General features: G+C 41.2%; 1 protein-coding gene across 1 annotated transcript in view; it reads right to left on the bottom strand.

The window, feature by feature from the left end:
- LOC108110758 overlaps positions 1 to 13,865 on the bottom strand; it is a 31,794-nt gene that overhangs the window by 11,826 nt on the left and 6,103 nt on the right. Inside the window, 9 exon segments of the mRNA XM_041819018.1 lie at position 2,250; positions 2,785 to 2,921; positions 5,994 to 6,123; positions 6,240 to 6,380; positions 7,474 to 7,539; positions 8,695 to 8,867; positions 9,541 to 9,653; positions 9,656 to 9,898; positions 12,301 to 12,387. Coding sequence (XP_041674952.1) covers position 2,250; positions 2,785 to 2,921; positions 5,994 to 6,123; positions 6,240 to 6,380; positions 7,474 to 7,539; positions 8,695 to 8,867; positions 9,541 to 9,653; positions 9,656 to 9,898; positions 12,301 to 12,364 — 1,068 coding nt within the window. The 5' untranslated portion in view covers positions 12,365 to 12,387.

The following is a 13,865-nucleotide window of genomic DNA, read 5'->3' on the forward strand; positions in this document are numbered from 1 at the left end:
TGCCATGCCTATATGAAAATTTGGGAACATTTTTACCTGGGACCAACTTTTTACTGATTAATGGCGCTTTTACTTTGCTTTTGGTGTGTTTTTGTGCCACCGAAAGTGTGAGTTTTATTTATGAATGCCGCAGTTTGAGTTATACAAGTATTTAACTTTTATGCATAAAACAACTTTATTATACGTCGGCAATTTACGCTCAATTATAGCCCTAACATTAGGCAAGTCGTATAAATTTGTTGCAGCAAATTGTTTATGGTGGAAATTCGTAGATTGAAAACAATGCAAATGAGGCCAAAAACCAGGATCGAGATTGTGGTTTTGATGTGGGTCAGAGTGACTAGATTTTAGCGTAGGATAAAAAATCGTTTAAAAACCCCGTTCGGCTCCTTCCATGCAAAACACTGTCATTTTCTGTCTATATAAAAAAAAGAAATAAAGGGGGAAAACACCAAATGCCCAGAACAGACGTTCTGCTTTTAATTGCGATTTATTTAACTAAGCTGACCATGGGAATTTGGTTTAGTGTGCGTTTAAAATGTAATGCCAGCAACTGTAATAATATGCTCAAAATCCCATCCTCAATCCTATGGTAAAAACATATAAAAAAACTGTGAATATTTAGATACTTTATTTTTGCTGGCTGCTGAAAACTAGACAAACTCTCTCTCCACCTTTTGTACATGTAGCATGCAACCTCCCTCGGCGACATTTGCACTGATTATTTTCGCCAGTTTGCATGTGGCTTTCTGCCGACAGTTGCAACTATATGGGCGTGTCGACACGCCTCCGCAGTAAAGTAGCATAAATTTAATTTGGTTTAGTGTTGTAATTTATGCCGAATAGAGTGGGCCAAATGTGCGTGCGGGCCAGCTTGGCTGTCTTGTTAAAATAACATAACTCTATGCGGATTGGTACATCTATCAATTTAAATGTAATTAAACCTTTCATCGGGGTTTGGAGATTTCATATTTGCCTTAAATATTATCATTTAATATTGAAGAATAAAGTTATAAGGAAGATGAGTTTTCACTTTGTATAATCTAATGCTGACCTTATATAATCACCCCATCCCCAAATATTATCTAATTAACCGCAACCAATATCAGGTGCATGCACCCCCTGGCCTTGGAGATATATCATTTATGTGGGCCGATCAGTCAGTCATCATGAGTCCAATGGACCGAATGACAAGGCTCTATTTTCACGCGCCACGTGACACAATTATTGAGACCAGTGAGCAATGACAACGTTCGGATGAAGTTGAGGATGACCAGTGGAAACTCACGTTGATTGCATGACCGGTGATAGGCACACGCAATCTGTAGAAATTCATTATGTGTGCCTATTATTATGATGGAGATGAAGATGGAGATGGAGATGAAGATAAAGATGAAGCTTTCGACGTAGATGTTCGCCTGGACAGAGCCACTTGACTGGCCTCCGTAGTCAACAATAAAGCACCAAAATGGACCCAAGGCACTTAATTATAGAGATAGGCCATACTCTCTAGTCAGATATATGTATATGTACATAAATACATATATATTTAGATGTCAGGCTAAAACAGACAGAGCCAGAGCTATTGTGTATTATTATTTTAACAATTTATTTTGTGCAATTAACACAATTGCCGACACACATTCATTTCACGCAACTTCCGGCAAATTCTGCGGCTGAGCTTAATTTATTGTGCTGTAGCTTTTTCTGCCGCCAGGGGGCGTGTGCTCTCCTCTAAGCCCATTGTGGGACCCAATGCTGGAAGAGATTTACACAGACGGCGCGTGGCGACTTAAAGATTTGTTCGGCAAAAAACGATGCCGTAATAAATGTGTAGCCATATATATAGACTCAAGTGACTGGTGGGGGGCGGTGGCAAGGGCGGCAGGAAGATTGTCCCAGAAAGCCTTGCAGGCCCTCTAATGAGCACACGCCTCACATTACTGGGGGCCCTAGATTATTTGAATTATTTGCAAGTAATTTGTTACATTCTCACTCATAGATTTACCAACAGACTTATTCTGTAAGTAGCAAGGGCTGAGCTGAGCTGTGAGCTCTTCTAGAGACTGGATAATTAACATACTTAATGGATTTTGGATTTTCGGCAAACTTCTAATTCACTTTTGAAAGTCGAGGGATTTGAGAGTGTCTCACTTCTTGGCTCTGGCAAACGAATGACTTGTGCTATAATGCGTCTTAATTAATATCAGAAAACGAATATCGTCTAGCGTTATTGATTAACATGCCACTCTCTTCCAGCATAAATCAAATTTTAAGAAGTTACTCATATCATCTTTCCAAGAAATTCTTTAATTTAATATTAGCTGCGTCAGACTTTTTAAGTAATCGTTTTTTCTGTTGGTTAATTATTTTAAGGCTTGGTGTAAAATTTAATTGTTTTGGTGAATTTCCAGTGGCATTCACATACTTTGTGCTGAGCTATTTCTTTGACGAATTTAAATAAATTGACAGCTGACATTCAGTCAGTCTGGTTTCGGCCTCTGGCATGTTTAGTATTTCAAAGAACTACTCCAAATGCAAATTATAAACGTCTCTTAATTAAATTCTACATCAAGGTGGTTTGTATTGTTTCGGAGACCGCAACTACTGGAATGTCATTCATATTTGATTAGAGCCAATTCGTCGATGACCGAATAAGGGAATTAATTTATGGGTCCTGGTGGTTTTGCAGTCTGATCTGGACGTGCGGCATTTGGCGCAATCTAACCCAATTGTTCGGCCTGATTGACATTGATTTGGGGTCCATTTCCGGATTGAGCTTACCTGCCTCGCATCTCCTCCGTCGGCCAATCGGAATTCTGGCCCCATGGCATTTCGGTGGTGCCCAGAATCAGGCCGAAGATGAAGCCAAATAGCAGGGAGATAAACATGCCCAAGCCGAGACAAAGAAAGCCAACACGCTGAAAGGAAAATGGTAAATTGTAAATGGGTTGGCGAAATTAGGGACGAGGCAGCAAGTTAAATGCCAAAAGATTCCAGCCAGCGACCTAGCCAGCGACACTTTAAGCGATAATGTTGCATACTTTGAAGCGCCAAGGAGCTGCGAGTAGATTCGTGACATGTTAACCCAAATTTGCAGCCACGCAACGGCAAACTGTTGTTGGCAGCTGCACACACAAAAGAAAAATGCTCTAATGTCAGCCACATGATGTCGTCTTGGTATTCCAAGCCAGCGACGCTCGGTTCTCCCTTCATTTCCCCTCATTTTACCAGTCAAACACAACTGCGACGCATATAAAGTAACTTGTCTTGAGGCTTTAAGCAGACGGCTAACAAGTTTCCCGAGAATAGTGAAAATATGTTTGCGGCAATGGAAGTTTTGCACTTTCTACTACTGCTAAATGCTCTTTAAAGAGTTTGCTCAACAATTCAAGCAATCGACGTTTAAGTGGGGTGTGAAAACTTTGGCTAATTTCTTGTTTATTATTTGCTTTGCTATATGCAGGTATGTAGCGTTATGCACACACACACACACTGCGTATGCTTAATGCGTAAACAAATTATATTCATGTCTGAATCAACTTTAAATGGCGTGCAAATATTTGCAAAAATTGCAATTCAATAACATTCAGCTAGCCAACTCAACCACCAATATGTGTATAGCCAACTCGTTTTCACTATATTACGCGGATTCCGCAACACTTTTTACTCAACGGCCAATTATTTTTAATAGTTAGCCATCAATTTTGACTGGCCCCATTCAATGGGATGTTGCCATTTTTGTCATCGTTTGTAATTGGCATTTTTGTGTGCAATTGTTTAAACACTTTTCCATATGAATTTTGTCCGCAAATATTTTCACCATGACCATGTCTGGCATACAGTTTTTTGTGTAATTGTTTTTTGTCCAGCAAAACGAGTGTTAATCTGAGAGGTTTTGCTATTGTATATTTTGTGGAGATAGTCAAATATTGTGTAATGAAATCAAAACAACGCAATGTGAAGTTTTATCAATTACCAATGTGCTTCAGATATATTTTATATAATTTTATCTCCTGAAAATGAAAGACCTGCCACTGACATGTGCATTTAAGTTGGAAGTCACAAGTTGATAGGTGAATATTGATTTTGTTATATTTAATGTTGCTGGCACTGCATTAATTAATGAAAACTTCCATTTGGAGAGACCGGAAATTAAAGGCATTAAAGTGGAATCTTGAAATTGGGTGCAGAGAATTTTTGGTGACCGCAACTGCTTGCAATTTCAACTTCCTTGCCAGGGCTTTATCAAAGATTATGATGACGCAGCTGGAGCCACTTCACAAAAGGAAGGCAGAAACCAAAAACAAAACCAGAAGAAGAGAAAAGGAAAAAACGTTGCACACTGGCATGTGTTCGTACACGAATATATTCATTTCAATTAAAATTTAATTGAAGTACACGACGCAGGTGTCAACAGCCGGCAAGACACCTGGAATCCTATGTATGTGTGTATGTTTGTGGGCCCGAGTGCGGTGAAAATTGTGTCAGCAGACAACAAGTTGCCTCTGGGGCAGAGGCATCAGAGCCACAGAACCATTGGACTCACTAGCTCTGAGCCGTCGTCTCTTCATTAGAAATGGCACCAGACGATTATATTTAACTTATTTTTTTATTTCACTCTGCTTTATTTTGTTTATTTTTTGTGGTTTTTTTACAGCCTCATCTTGTTTATATACAAGTTCTACTACCACTTCTATTTACCACTATTTACAAACAGTCGGGCCTGCACATGATGAAGGCCTGTCTGTGGATTTCCTGAAGCGAAAACCACCGCCTTTGAACCAAAACCGGCAAAACTATAGACACCGACATTCTTATCTCACAGAAAGAGCTCTGGGACACCGGCTCCACCGACTGGTGGTGACAATTATGACACTTTGGAGAGCAGGTGCCGTCTGACTGCAGTTAAAGTTCGGTTTTATTGGCTTTGCGCTGAATGCGGCCCTAAGTGCTGGGTCCTATAATTCTAAGTAGCTTAGCTTAGTTTTTAGTCTGCCATTGCTGGGAAAGGGAAGAAAATGATTGCCAAGCCGCAAGGTGTGGTTTTCAAGCTTGGGACTTCTTCTGCGAGTGAAGCCCTCCAACAGTAATTCAGAATGCTTTGTATTATGTCTTTTAATAAAGGCATAAGAGGAACCGCTAAAGAATTTATCCTTTTTATATAGTTTTATAATTTAGTGAATAATAAAATGGACTGCCAGTCAGCAGGCCTTACATAGAATTTCCCAGGTATTTATTCATATCGATTTGAATTAACTCACAAACACATACGCATCACAGCCTACGTTACAGCTGCTATGCAATTTTTAGGAAAAAAACGCATTTAAATATTTCATAGGGCTGCTCCTCCCCTTTCCCACTTCCCCCTTCTAGCCAGCGCTGTCAATAAACAATTCAGCAACTTTGCCATTTACCACAAAAGCGATGCAAATTTGCAAAACATCAAGCGCTATGTCGCAATGCATTTGACTGGAATAACCCAAAAAACCCCTCCACATTTCTCATATTTCCATATGGCTCTGTATGCGAATTTTGACAGCTGGAATAAAGGACGAATGGTATGGGACGGACGCAGTGGCATAGCAATTTTCGGTACAATTTTTATTATTTTCCAAATGTCATTTGCTCATAAATCACTCAAAAGTACCACATAGAACCATAGTCGAAGAGTCGAGTCGCTCCCAGAGTGTTGACGATTTCATTTAACGCGCTGTGAAATGGATTTTCAGAGACCCTATACTCTGCGCATCCTACTCCCCCCCTTTCCCATTCCCTCCTTCCCTACTGACAACTATTTCCACTATTCCATTTTTCACTAGCATAGTTTTCTCTTTCTGCTTTTTTTTTCTGTATTTATTTTGGCCGTTTCGACGGTGGTTTTGAATGGCTTTTCGAGAGAGAGCTACACAATTTGTTGTTCCTTCATACGTATGTGGAATAAAAAGCGCCGGGGAAAAAAGGTTACAGCCATAAGGGGAAGCTGCACTTACCATTAGTTCTTTGTCGGAGATAATTGCGCCGAATGTTATCGACATTACGGGACCCATAAGCGGCGAAACTAACATGGCAGCCACTATATTCGGGGCATTATTCTCCACGAGACCCAGGGCTGCCAAAGAGCTGAGAATATATATGTTAGTATTATTTTTAATTTCTATACCAACTGACCCCAGTCGACGTCAGCTGGCGGTTTCCAGCGTATTAATTTTGTAAACTCTTTTCCGCCTGCTACTCACTCGGCAGTAACGATTAGCAGCAAATAGTCGAAGGACAGGGATCCTCCGGCCCGTACTCCGTCCACCACCTGTTTGACTGTTAATTTCGATTTAATTGATTCCACAAAATTGTTCCATTTCGAGGCATCCTCGGCTTCCTCGCTGTTTGTTCAAAAGGGGAATAGCGTAGAGGGTTAAATAAGTAAACAGTGTCATAAAATGGAATGGTTTTGCAAAAAGTACCACGAATGGATTCCAGCTGTGATGGTGGTCTACTTTTATTCAAAATTTATTTAAAGTTGTTTAGTAAAAATATTCAATAATTTCATTGGAAACCTAGATGATAAACAGAAAATCTTGGTGCCGTATCAAGTTAAATCAAATTTTGCCACCAAATTCCATAATTGATGACAGATTTGTCTTGAAAATTTCTTGTTTCTTTCACTTCAACATATCACCGCATAAATTCCTTTCTGATTGTCAGTCTGGTCCTGATTAGAATGTAGCTCTAATTACTTAACCATAACAACGCCTCAATCATCACCCAAAAATAAACCACAAGCTAACCTCAATTACAAGCTCATCAGGTATGCACATAGGTGTTTCGGCCCAGTGACAATCCCTTTGCCAAGAAGTCATTGGGTGTATATTTACTGTCGGCTTTTGCCATTTTGGCTTTGAGGAGCAGCAGCAGCCACATAAATTGTGCGCACACACTGGATGCATTTAACCTCTGGCCCAAAAGATACCCCAAACCCATAACCCGCTTCACCATGCAAATTTTGCCATTTTCACTTTCCGACCCCAACGACGATGAATTCCCTGGCAATACTCAGTCCAAGTAGCTCGTAAGTCTGGCCCAAGGCTGTAATAAACTTGGGCCTGGGCCAAGGCCTAAGGGCCACCCCTTTCTTTCCTCCATTTTTTTTTTTTTTTTTTTGGGCCAGACGAGCCGTTAAGGGAAAGAAGCCAAATAGCGAATCCTGCGCGCCAACAGTCAAATGTCACGTTTTCGACGACCGGACGGACTGAGAGTAAAAGTAAAAGTGAAGTGAAAGAATAGTGCGAGTGAAAGTTAATGAAATGACTGACACCTTTGACACGTAGGAGAGAGGATCTGAAATTAGTTTTTAACAAAGCGACAGCTGCGGAATCCTGACAAAAGGTACTAACTCCGGGTCCACACACAAAGCCAGTAAATACAATGCGTCCGGAATACAATACCCAGGCACACGCATCTATGTAGCAGACTCACCTGTAGTCATCTCGCATGTTGGCCGCATCTGTGATGGCATCATAACTAACGCTGCACGGCAGCACGCTGCGAGGGAAAATACACAGAAAGAAATGTATAGTGCTTAAAGTTTGAGATCTATGACAAAGCTCATTGAACATGGAAAAGTCAGTCTAAGAACCAGGTTACTTAAAGGTTCTATATATTATTTTCAATTTTAGTAAATTCAATTGAAATAGTAATTTTTCTCAATGTAGATACGTTTGAAATTGATATATGCAAGCGCATATCTGTAAAACAAGTCATGCGCATTTCGTGAAAACGTCAAAGGGTGCACCATGGGACATGACTGCTGACATCGAGATCTTGAGATGGGCTTGGCTGCGTACGACCAAACATGAATTATAGATTACACGAGTGGCACTCAATCAACGTAAGATGCATTCTTGCAGCTCCTTTTCTTAATTGAATTTCTGCGCATATTAATCAGCTTAAGTCGCACTTTGTCTGGCTGGGCTACTCTCTGGCTCCTTGAGGGCACTGAGAACATCTGCTCTTTGACCTCGGGACTGACTGGAGGGGTTTCATTTTCAACTGGTCACACCTTCGACTGCATTTTAATCCCCCTGCTTAATGCCATTAAATGATTATCACACCTACTTGACCACCCTGTCCCAGTCCACTCCATTGCAGCTACTTTGGCCGTTGTCCTTGCTCTTTTGCCTGTTCATCTTTAATTTACTTGTAGCCCTACTTAGTAGAGTTCATTGTTCAGCTCCATTGTATTTTGCTTAATTTAATTACTGTGGAATTTCACTAGAAGGCAACTACATATACATGTATTTTGCTTGTAGAAGAACTCCGAGCTGGTTGTTTAGTTTTTGTTTGGCAAAAAAGGATTTTAATTAGATTCATGTTTGGGCATTGTGGCAGCTCTAAAATTGCATTTACATTATCGGAACGAATACGGAATTTTGAATGAATTGATTCAGCTGTTGGCATGGATAATCGACTGCCTACAAGCAATCAAAGAACTCACCACCTTGACAACCCATCCGATCCCTTAGGTCATCCAGGAAACAGGACTCCTCATCTTTCTGCATTTTTATTGCATTTTTATAGAAACCCGGAGGTGGGGGATAAGTCCGACCAGCTGTTGCTGGGCTCCTTGACTTGCCCGACACGTTCAGAGTTTGGCGTTCGGCGTGTGGCATTTGTTTCCCCCTCAATGTCTCAACTTACCTGACACTGGAATTCAATTTAGTGCCAATGCCCAGTTCCGTGAGGCAGTGCAGGGTGGTCTCACAGGCGGCGCCCGCCTGCAGCGGAAAAACGACGTGATGGAAGTATCCTTTCTTGCTCGTCGTCCAAGTAACGTGCTCAATTTCCAGCTTGACAAGTAACTCCTCAAGTACCTGGACGAACAAGAGGGGCAACAGCTTAGTGTGGCATTTTCGCCGGCTTATGGCTTATGGCTTTTGCATTTAATTGGATCGCCCGGGACGGAATCGTTTCGACTGAATGTGATTATAAAAGGCTACTAGGATTGCGTAGAGGGAGTGGCGATTTGTCTCGGCCTTGGCTTGGCCAAGTGGTGCATCCATCAATCTTCTTTCTAGCCCGGCCAGCTAAGCCACCTCATTCATCAGTATAATCTCCCGCAAGATACAATTTGGGTAACCTTTTACGCAACGCTCTCGAGTCACGTTCTCGCCCGTTAAGTGCATCCTAACAAACGGAGCAACAATCGTTGTCGCAGTGCCAATCGCTACCACAATCGCAGGACGGCACTGAGAGAAATTTAGCTATCATAATGCATTATAGATCTTCCTTTGAAATTCTAATATATATTAAAAATATGTTAGATATATGAGTCAATGACTCAGCTTCTTATAAAAGAAATATTTTTCTGTCATACTTTTTTCCCTCTCTGTATAAATCGCTATCCAAGCTGGCATCAAACCCTTCTCCCCTCCTCCCTTGCACAACGCAAACGAAAATCAACTTTAAGTGCTTGGGGAGGCATAAAGCTCTGCCCACTTGACCGGACCTTCCTACTAACTCGCAACTGACCGTTCGACGACTTACCTTTTCGAGCGGCACCACTAAATTACGTCTGTCCAGTGGTGCGGCTACCGTGGAGGTGTCAGCTGGCAAAATCGGTGGTCCTGCGCCTGCCCCACCTACTGCGGTACGCGTTTGGGTCCACCGCCCACTTGTCCAATGCCTGGACCACCGCCCGCGCCACGACGATACTTGGGCACATTCTTGTCACGTAATTCAACTTCGAGTCGTAGTATTGCGTTGTTATTCTCCGGAAGATTGATGTTCAGATTATTGTTGCCACCTCCATTGCCAGCTGCAGCGACCACAGAATGGCCGAGGTGTCCTGGATGGCTGCCAATGCCACCGGCAGACGTCTCCACCAGGGCATTATTTGAAGTGCCTGGTATGGGTTAATGAAAAGGTGATATGGCCGTGTACATAAACGTAAGCTGATTTGCCATTAAGCTGGACTCTATGCATCCATGGCAATGGAGATGGGATTGAATGGAGGCAAAATGACAGGTAGTCAGTTTCAGGTGATTAGTAACCGTAGATACTACTAGTATTGCTAAATTAAATTTACGCTGCTCTGTTAAGTCTGCTATTGTTTTGATATTGCTGGCTTAATTCAACTCTGATTAGTTAATTCACGGCAATCGCAGTATTTATACTGCAATTAGTGTAAATTGTAGTGATATTTTGGGATCCAGTTAAGCGTTTAACAAATATTTGGTTTTCCCGCCGTATACCTTTTCGACCGCTAAGCTCATTTTCGCTGCAAATTACGCTAATTAAATGTCCGATTATCGTTAACAAATAATGCTTGTTGTTATGCAATTATATGGATAACTTATGCTAGGGCTCGGGCATTAAAGTTATTGCTATTTGAAGAAGGAACAAAAAATGGAAATATAAAAAATTTTGTAAAAACAAGCCCGCAAAACTAGTCAAGCTGAGGTGTGGGTCACTAAGCTCCACTTGTGCTAAATAAATAAATAAAGTGGCAAGCGAAAAATCAAATCAAAGTCTACATAAAAACCACACAAAGGATCACAATTTATTATGCCAACAAGCGGGGCCAGACAGACATCGAAATGTAATATAAATCCCGCCACATTGACAAATGCCAAAATAAAGCTTAAATGCGCTTAGGCCAGAAGCCACGGTCCCAGGACTTCGCAACCAGGACCCTTGGCATACATATATATATACAAATATATATATATATATATATATATAAGGTATGTAGGGATGCCTGAGTTTGTCTCGCATAGTTTCTCTAGTAGGCAAAAGTTCTCAAAGTTAGCAAATTCCACAGCCCCACCTGACCACCCAATATGGAAGGCTCCTTTACCTATTTAATTCCATCTCGGTTTGCCGTCATTGAACATCTCTGTTTCAGGTCGCCATGGAATTGAGGGATCCGTGATTTATGTCTGACACCTATGAGAATGGCTCCTCCAGTTTTTCACCCGAAGTGCATGTCAATTTTTTTTGTTTTCTTTTTCTTAAGTCTTTTTTTGTTTGCTTAAGTATTTTGCACTCTTTAAGCTGTTGCCAAGGCCAACATTTCTTTTCTACTTTTATCATCCTACATTCAAAGTGGATTAAGATTTGACTACCGACGTTTGTATACCCTATTCCCTGTCATATGAAGAAAGTTCTTAGTAAACTTGCTCGTTCGGAATCACAATGTATACTTTTCCCAGGGTACAAAGGTGATTTTTTTTTCCACAACCCCAAGCAAGTTCGTTCACGCCCCACTTGGAGGCCAAAGCCAGCACCCAGCACCCAGCTCATCGGCTCGGCTTCTGGTCCATTGTCATTATCAGACCGGCGGTGCCATGGTGACAAACTAAATTAATGATGATTTTCTTTGATGGCTTTTGCCATCGTCTTGTTTTGTATTTAAATAAATATTTGATTAATGCTTCTCGCTGAAATCGACTTCTACATGCCTGTTTTTGTCGCCGTATTGCACAAGATGCCATATTTCCCTGATGCCGTTTATTTCATAAATTATATTGTTTTATGGGTTTTTATTGTGGGCTTTTTATCGCTCCTGATTGTGATAAATGGTAGCTACATCGGCTAGTGGTGAACGTTGAGTTCTGGCAATTAATATATTCTCAAGGTCTTTGACTGCTTACCAATTTTCCCATAGCCACAAGAATCTTGTAGATAGGCAGGCTTAGTTTTAAAGAGCCATCCAATAACTTTGGCGTTCCACCCACCACCAACTTCTCTATTTACTCAACCTGTTCTGTTCACATTCCTCCGACCAATCTCATCGTGGCTAATTAAATTTTAATATTAAATTTTCGGGTCTGCGAAATGTGCTACGTACGTTCGGCATCCGCTTGTAAAATTATCTTGGCAAAGTTTTCCCCGAATGCCGCAAATGGTGGGTTAGGCGCTACGAAAATGCGAAACAAAAAATCTACTCCCACGTGTGTTTCGGGTTCTGTCCAAACAGGGGGCTCATGCAACATTTATGGCGAGCTCTTAGGCCCGGAGAACACTTTTACGATGTCATAAAATAATTAATAACGCCACTAAACAACGTAATTACGCGCCTAAGCCCAATGCATACAGGTATAACGGTATGTGTGTGTATATGATGGTGGTGGTGATGGTCCTACTCTCTTGCGTTGGTGAGTGTATGGGGCAGATTATGTGGTTGCCGACGCCTAGATAAATGCTACAGTTTCGTGTAAACAAAATTGCAACTTTGTATTTAATTAGCCAGGGGCGCTTATTCAATTTGCCGCCCGTTTTTGGCCCTTACCCTAACTGACTTACCGTAAATCAGCTCACGTTCGAAATTCGCCGTCGGCACAACGATTAGAAAGACCACGCCCGGCATCCTGTCAACGTTCCAAGTTGATCCTGCAAATGGAGAAGCCCCAAAAGAAAAAAAAATTGGGCATTTAGTTTTGCAAAATTAGGCTGCGAAGCCAGTGGATTTTAATAGCCTGGTTGAGACTGAGACATTAATTTAAATTCAAATACTGGCCGAAAAGACTTGGCAGCCTAACTTCGTCGAGAGGGAACTTTAGGATTTGAAACTTTCCAGCGCCGCCTAGATGTATGCAACACTTCTTCCCGTGGATGTGCATCCAAAAGAGAGGGAGAGAGAGAGCCTTGCTTTGCATAACAACTCACCATTATCCCGACTTTTATACCCAGTCACTGCATTAGCATCTCTGTCCGGTTTCATTTTCGCCTTTCGTGCTTAACTTTTCAGAGTTAGAGCAACTTCCAGCCGTTAATGGGCTCTGAAGGTTGCTGCTATAAGTAGTTTGCCCATTTTGTTTGTATTTTTCCAGTAGTACTTTTAGAAGTTCTGGCATGCTGATGGGTTGCAGATTATCGCAACAATTTCTTAATCAAAGTGCAAGCCAACTGTTTCGCTTGGCTTATTCTCAGCCGTTATTTTCCTGTATCAATAAAAGGTAAAATGCTTGCGAGGCCAACAAACACACTCGCACACACACTCGCACACACACACAGCGGGTGTAAAAAGAAAGCCTTCGAGACTGAGGATATTTGCACACCCAGTGTTCCGGCTACTCGAAATTAAAATGCCATTAGCACCGAGTTGGGATAAGAACGATGCGAGTGCGATTAAACAGAGGAGCAGGCAACGACGCCAACTCCGGGATATTACTGCCTCTGGAATGCCGTTGGGTGGGGTGTTAACGTTAACCCCTTAACACTCCTTGCTGGATCTGCTCGAGAGCTGGGTTCTCCGGCACGAAAAGAACGTACATATAAGCGAATAAGAACCTGAGATTTAATGTAGCTGCGATTTTTGCTCTCCAATGAAATCACTGCGGTTCTCGAGGCACGCCAGCAAGCTGGAAATGCATTTTCCCGTTCGAGCGTTACTCAAGGATACTTCTGTGGGGGCCTCAAGATGTTGTACCATATTATACATTACAGTAAAGCATCAGAAAATAAAATAAAAAAGACTTTAAGAAAATGTATTCGAAAATATTGGGTATCTTTGGGTAATCATATCCTAAACATCCATGAAAGCCATAAAATGCTTTTTCTATTAAATAAAGAAAATACTTTAAATTTCTTCCGCGCCGCTCAAAAGCTTATCGATTAACAAATAAATTATCAATTAATTACATTCATAATAATAATCCAAGCTATTCCCCTGCTCTGCTATAATTTAAATCGTTTTCCGTCAATTTAAATTTTTAATTGGCCTCACATAAATTTTGATAAATTTCTTTAGTTTTTCCAATTATTTTCTGTTTAAGTATAATTTTTCGAGTGCACATTGCCGCGGCGAAAAGGAGTCAACAAAAAAAAGGTTCTCAAGTAAATCAATATTTGAATACACCTTATGAGCA

The sequence above is a fragment of the Drosophila eugracilis genome, unplaced genomic scaffold (assembly GCF_018153835.1).
Source record: "Drosophila eugracilis isolate 14026-0451.02 unplaced genomic scaffold, ASM1815383v1 contig_445, whole genome shotgun sequence".
NCBI lineage: Eukaryota > Metazoa > Arthropoda > Insecta > Diptera > Drosophilidae > Drosophila > Drosophila eugracilis.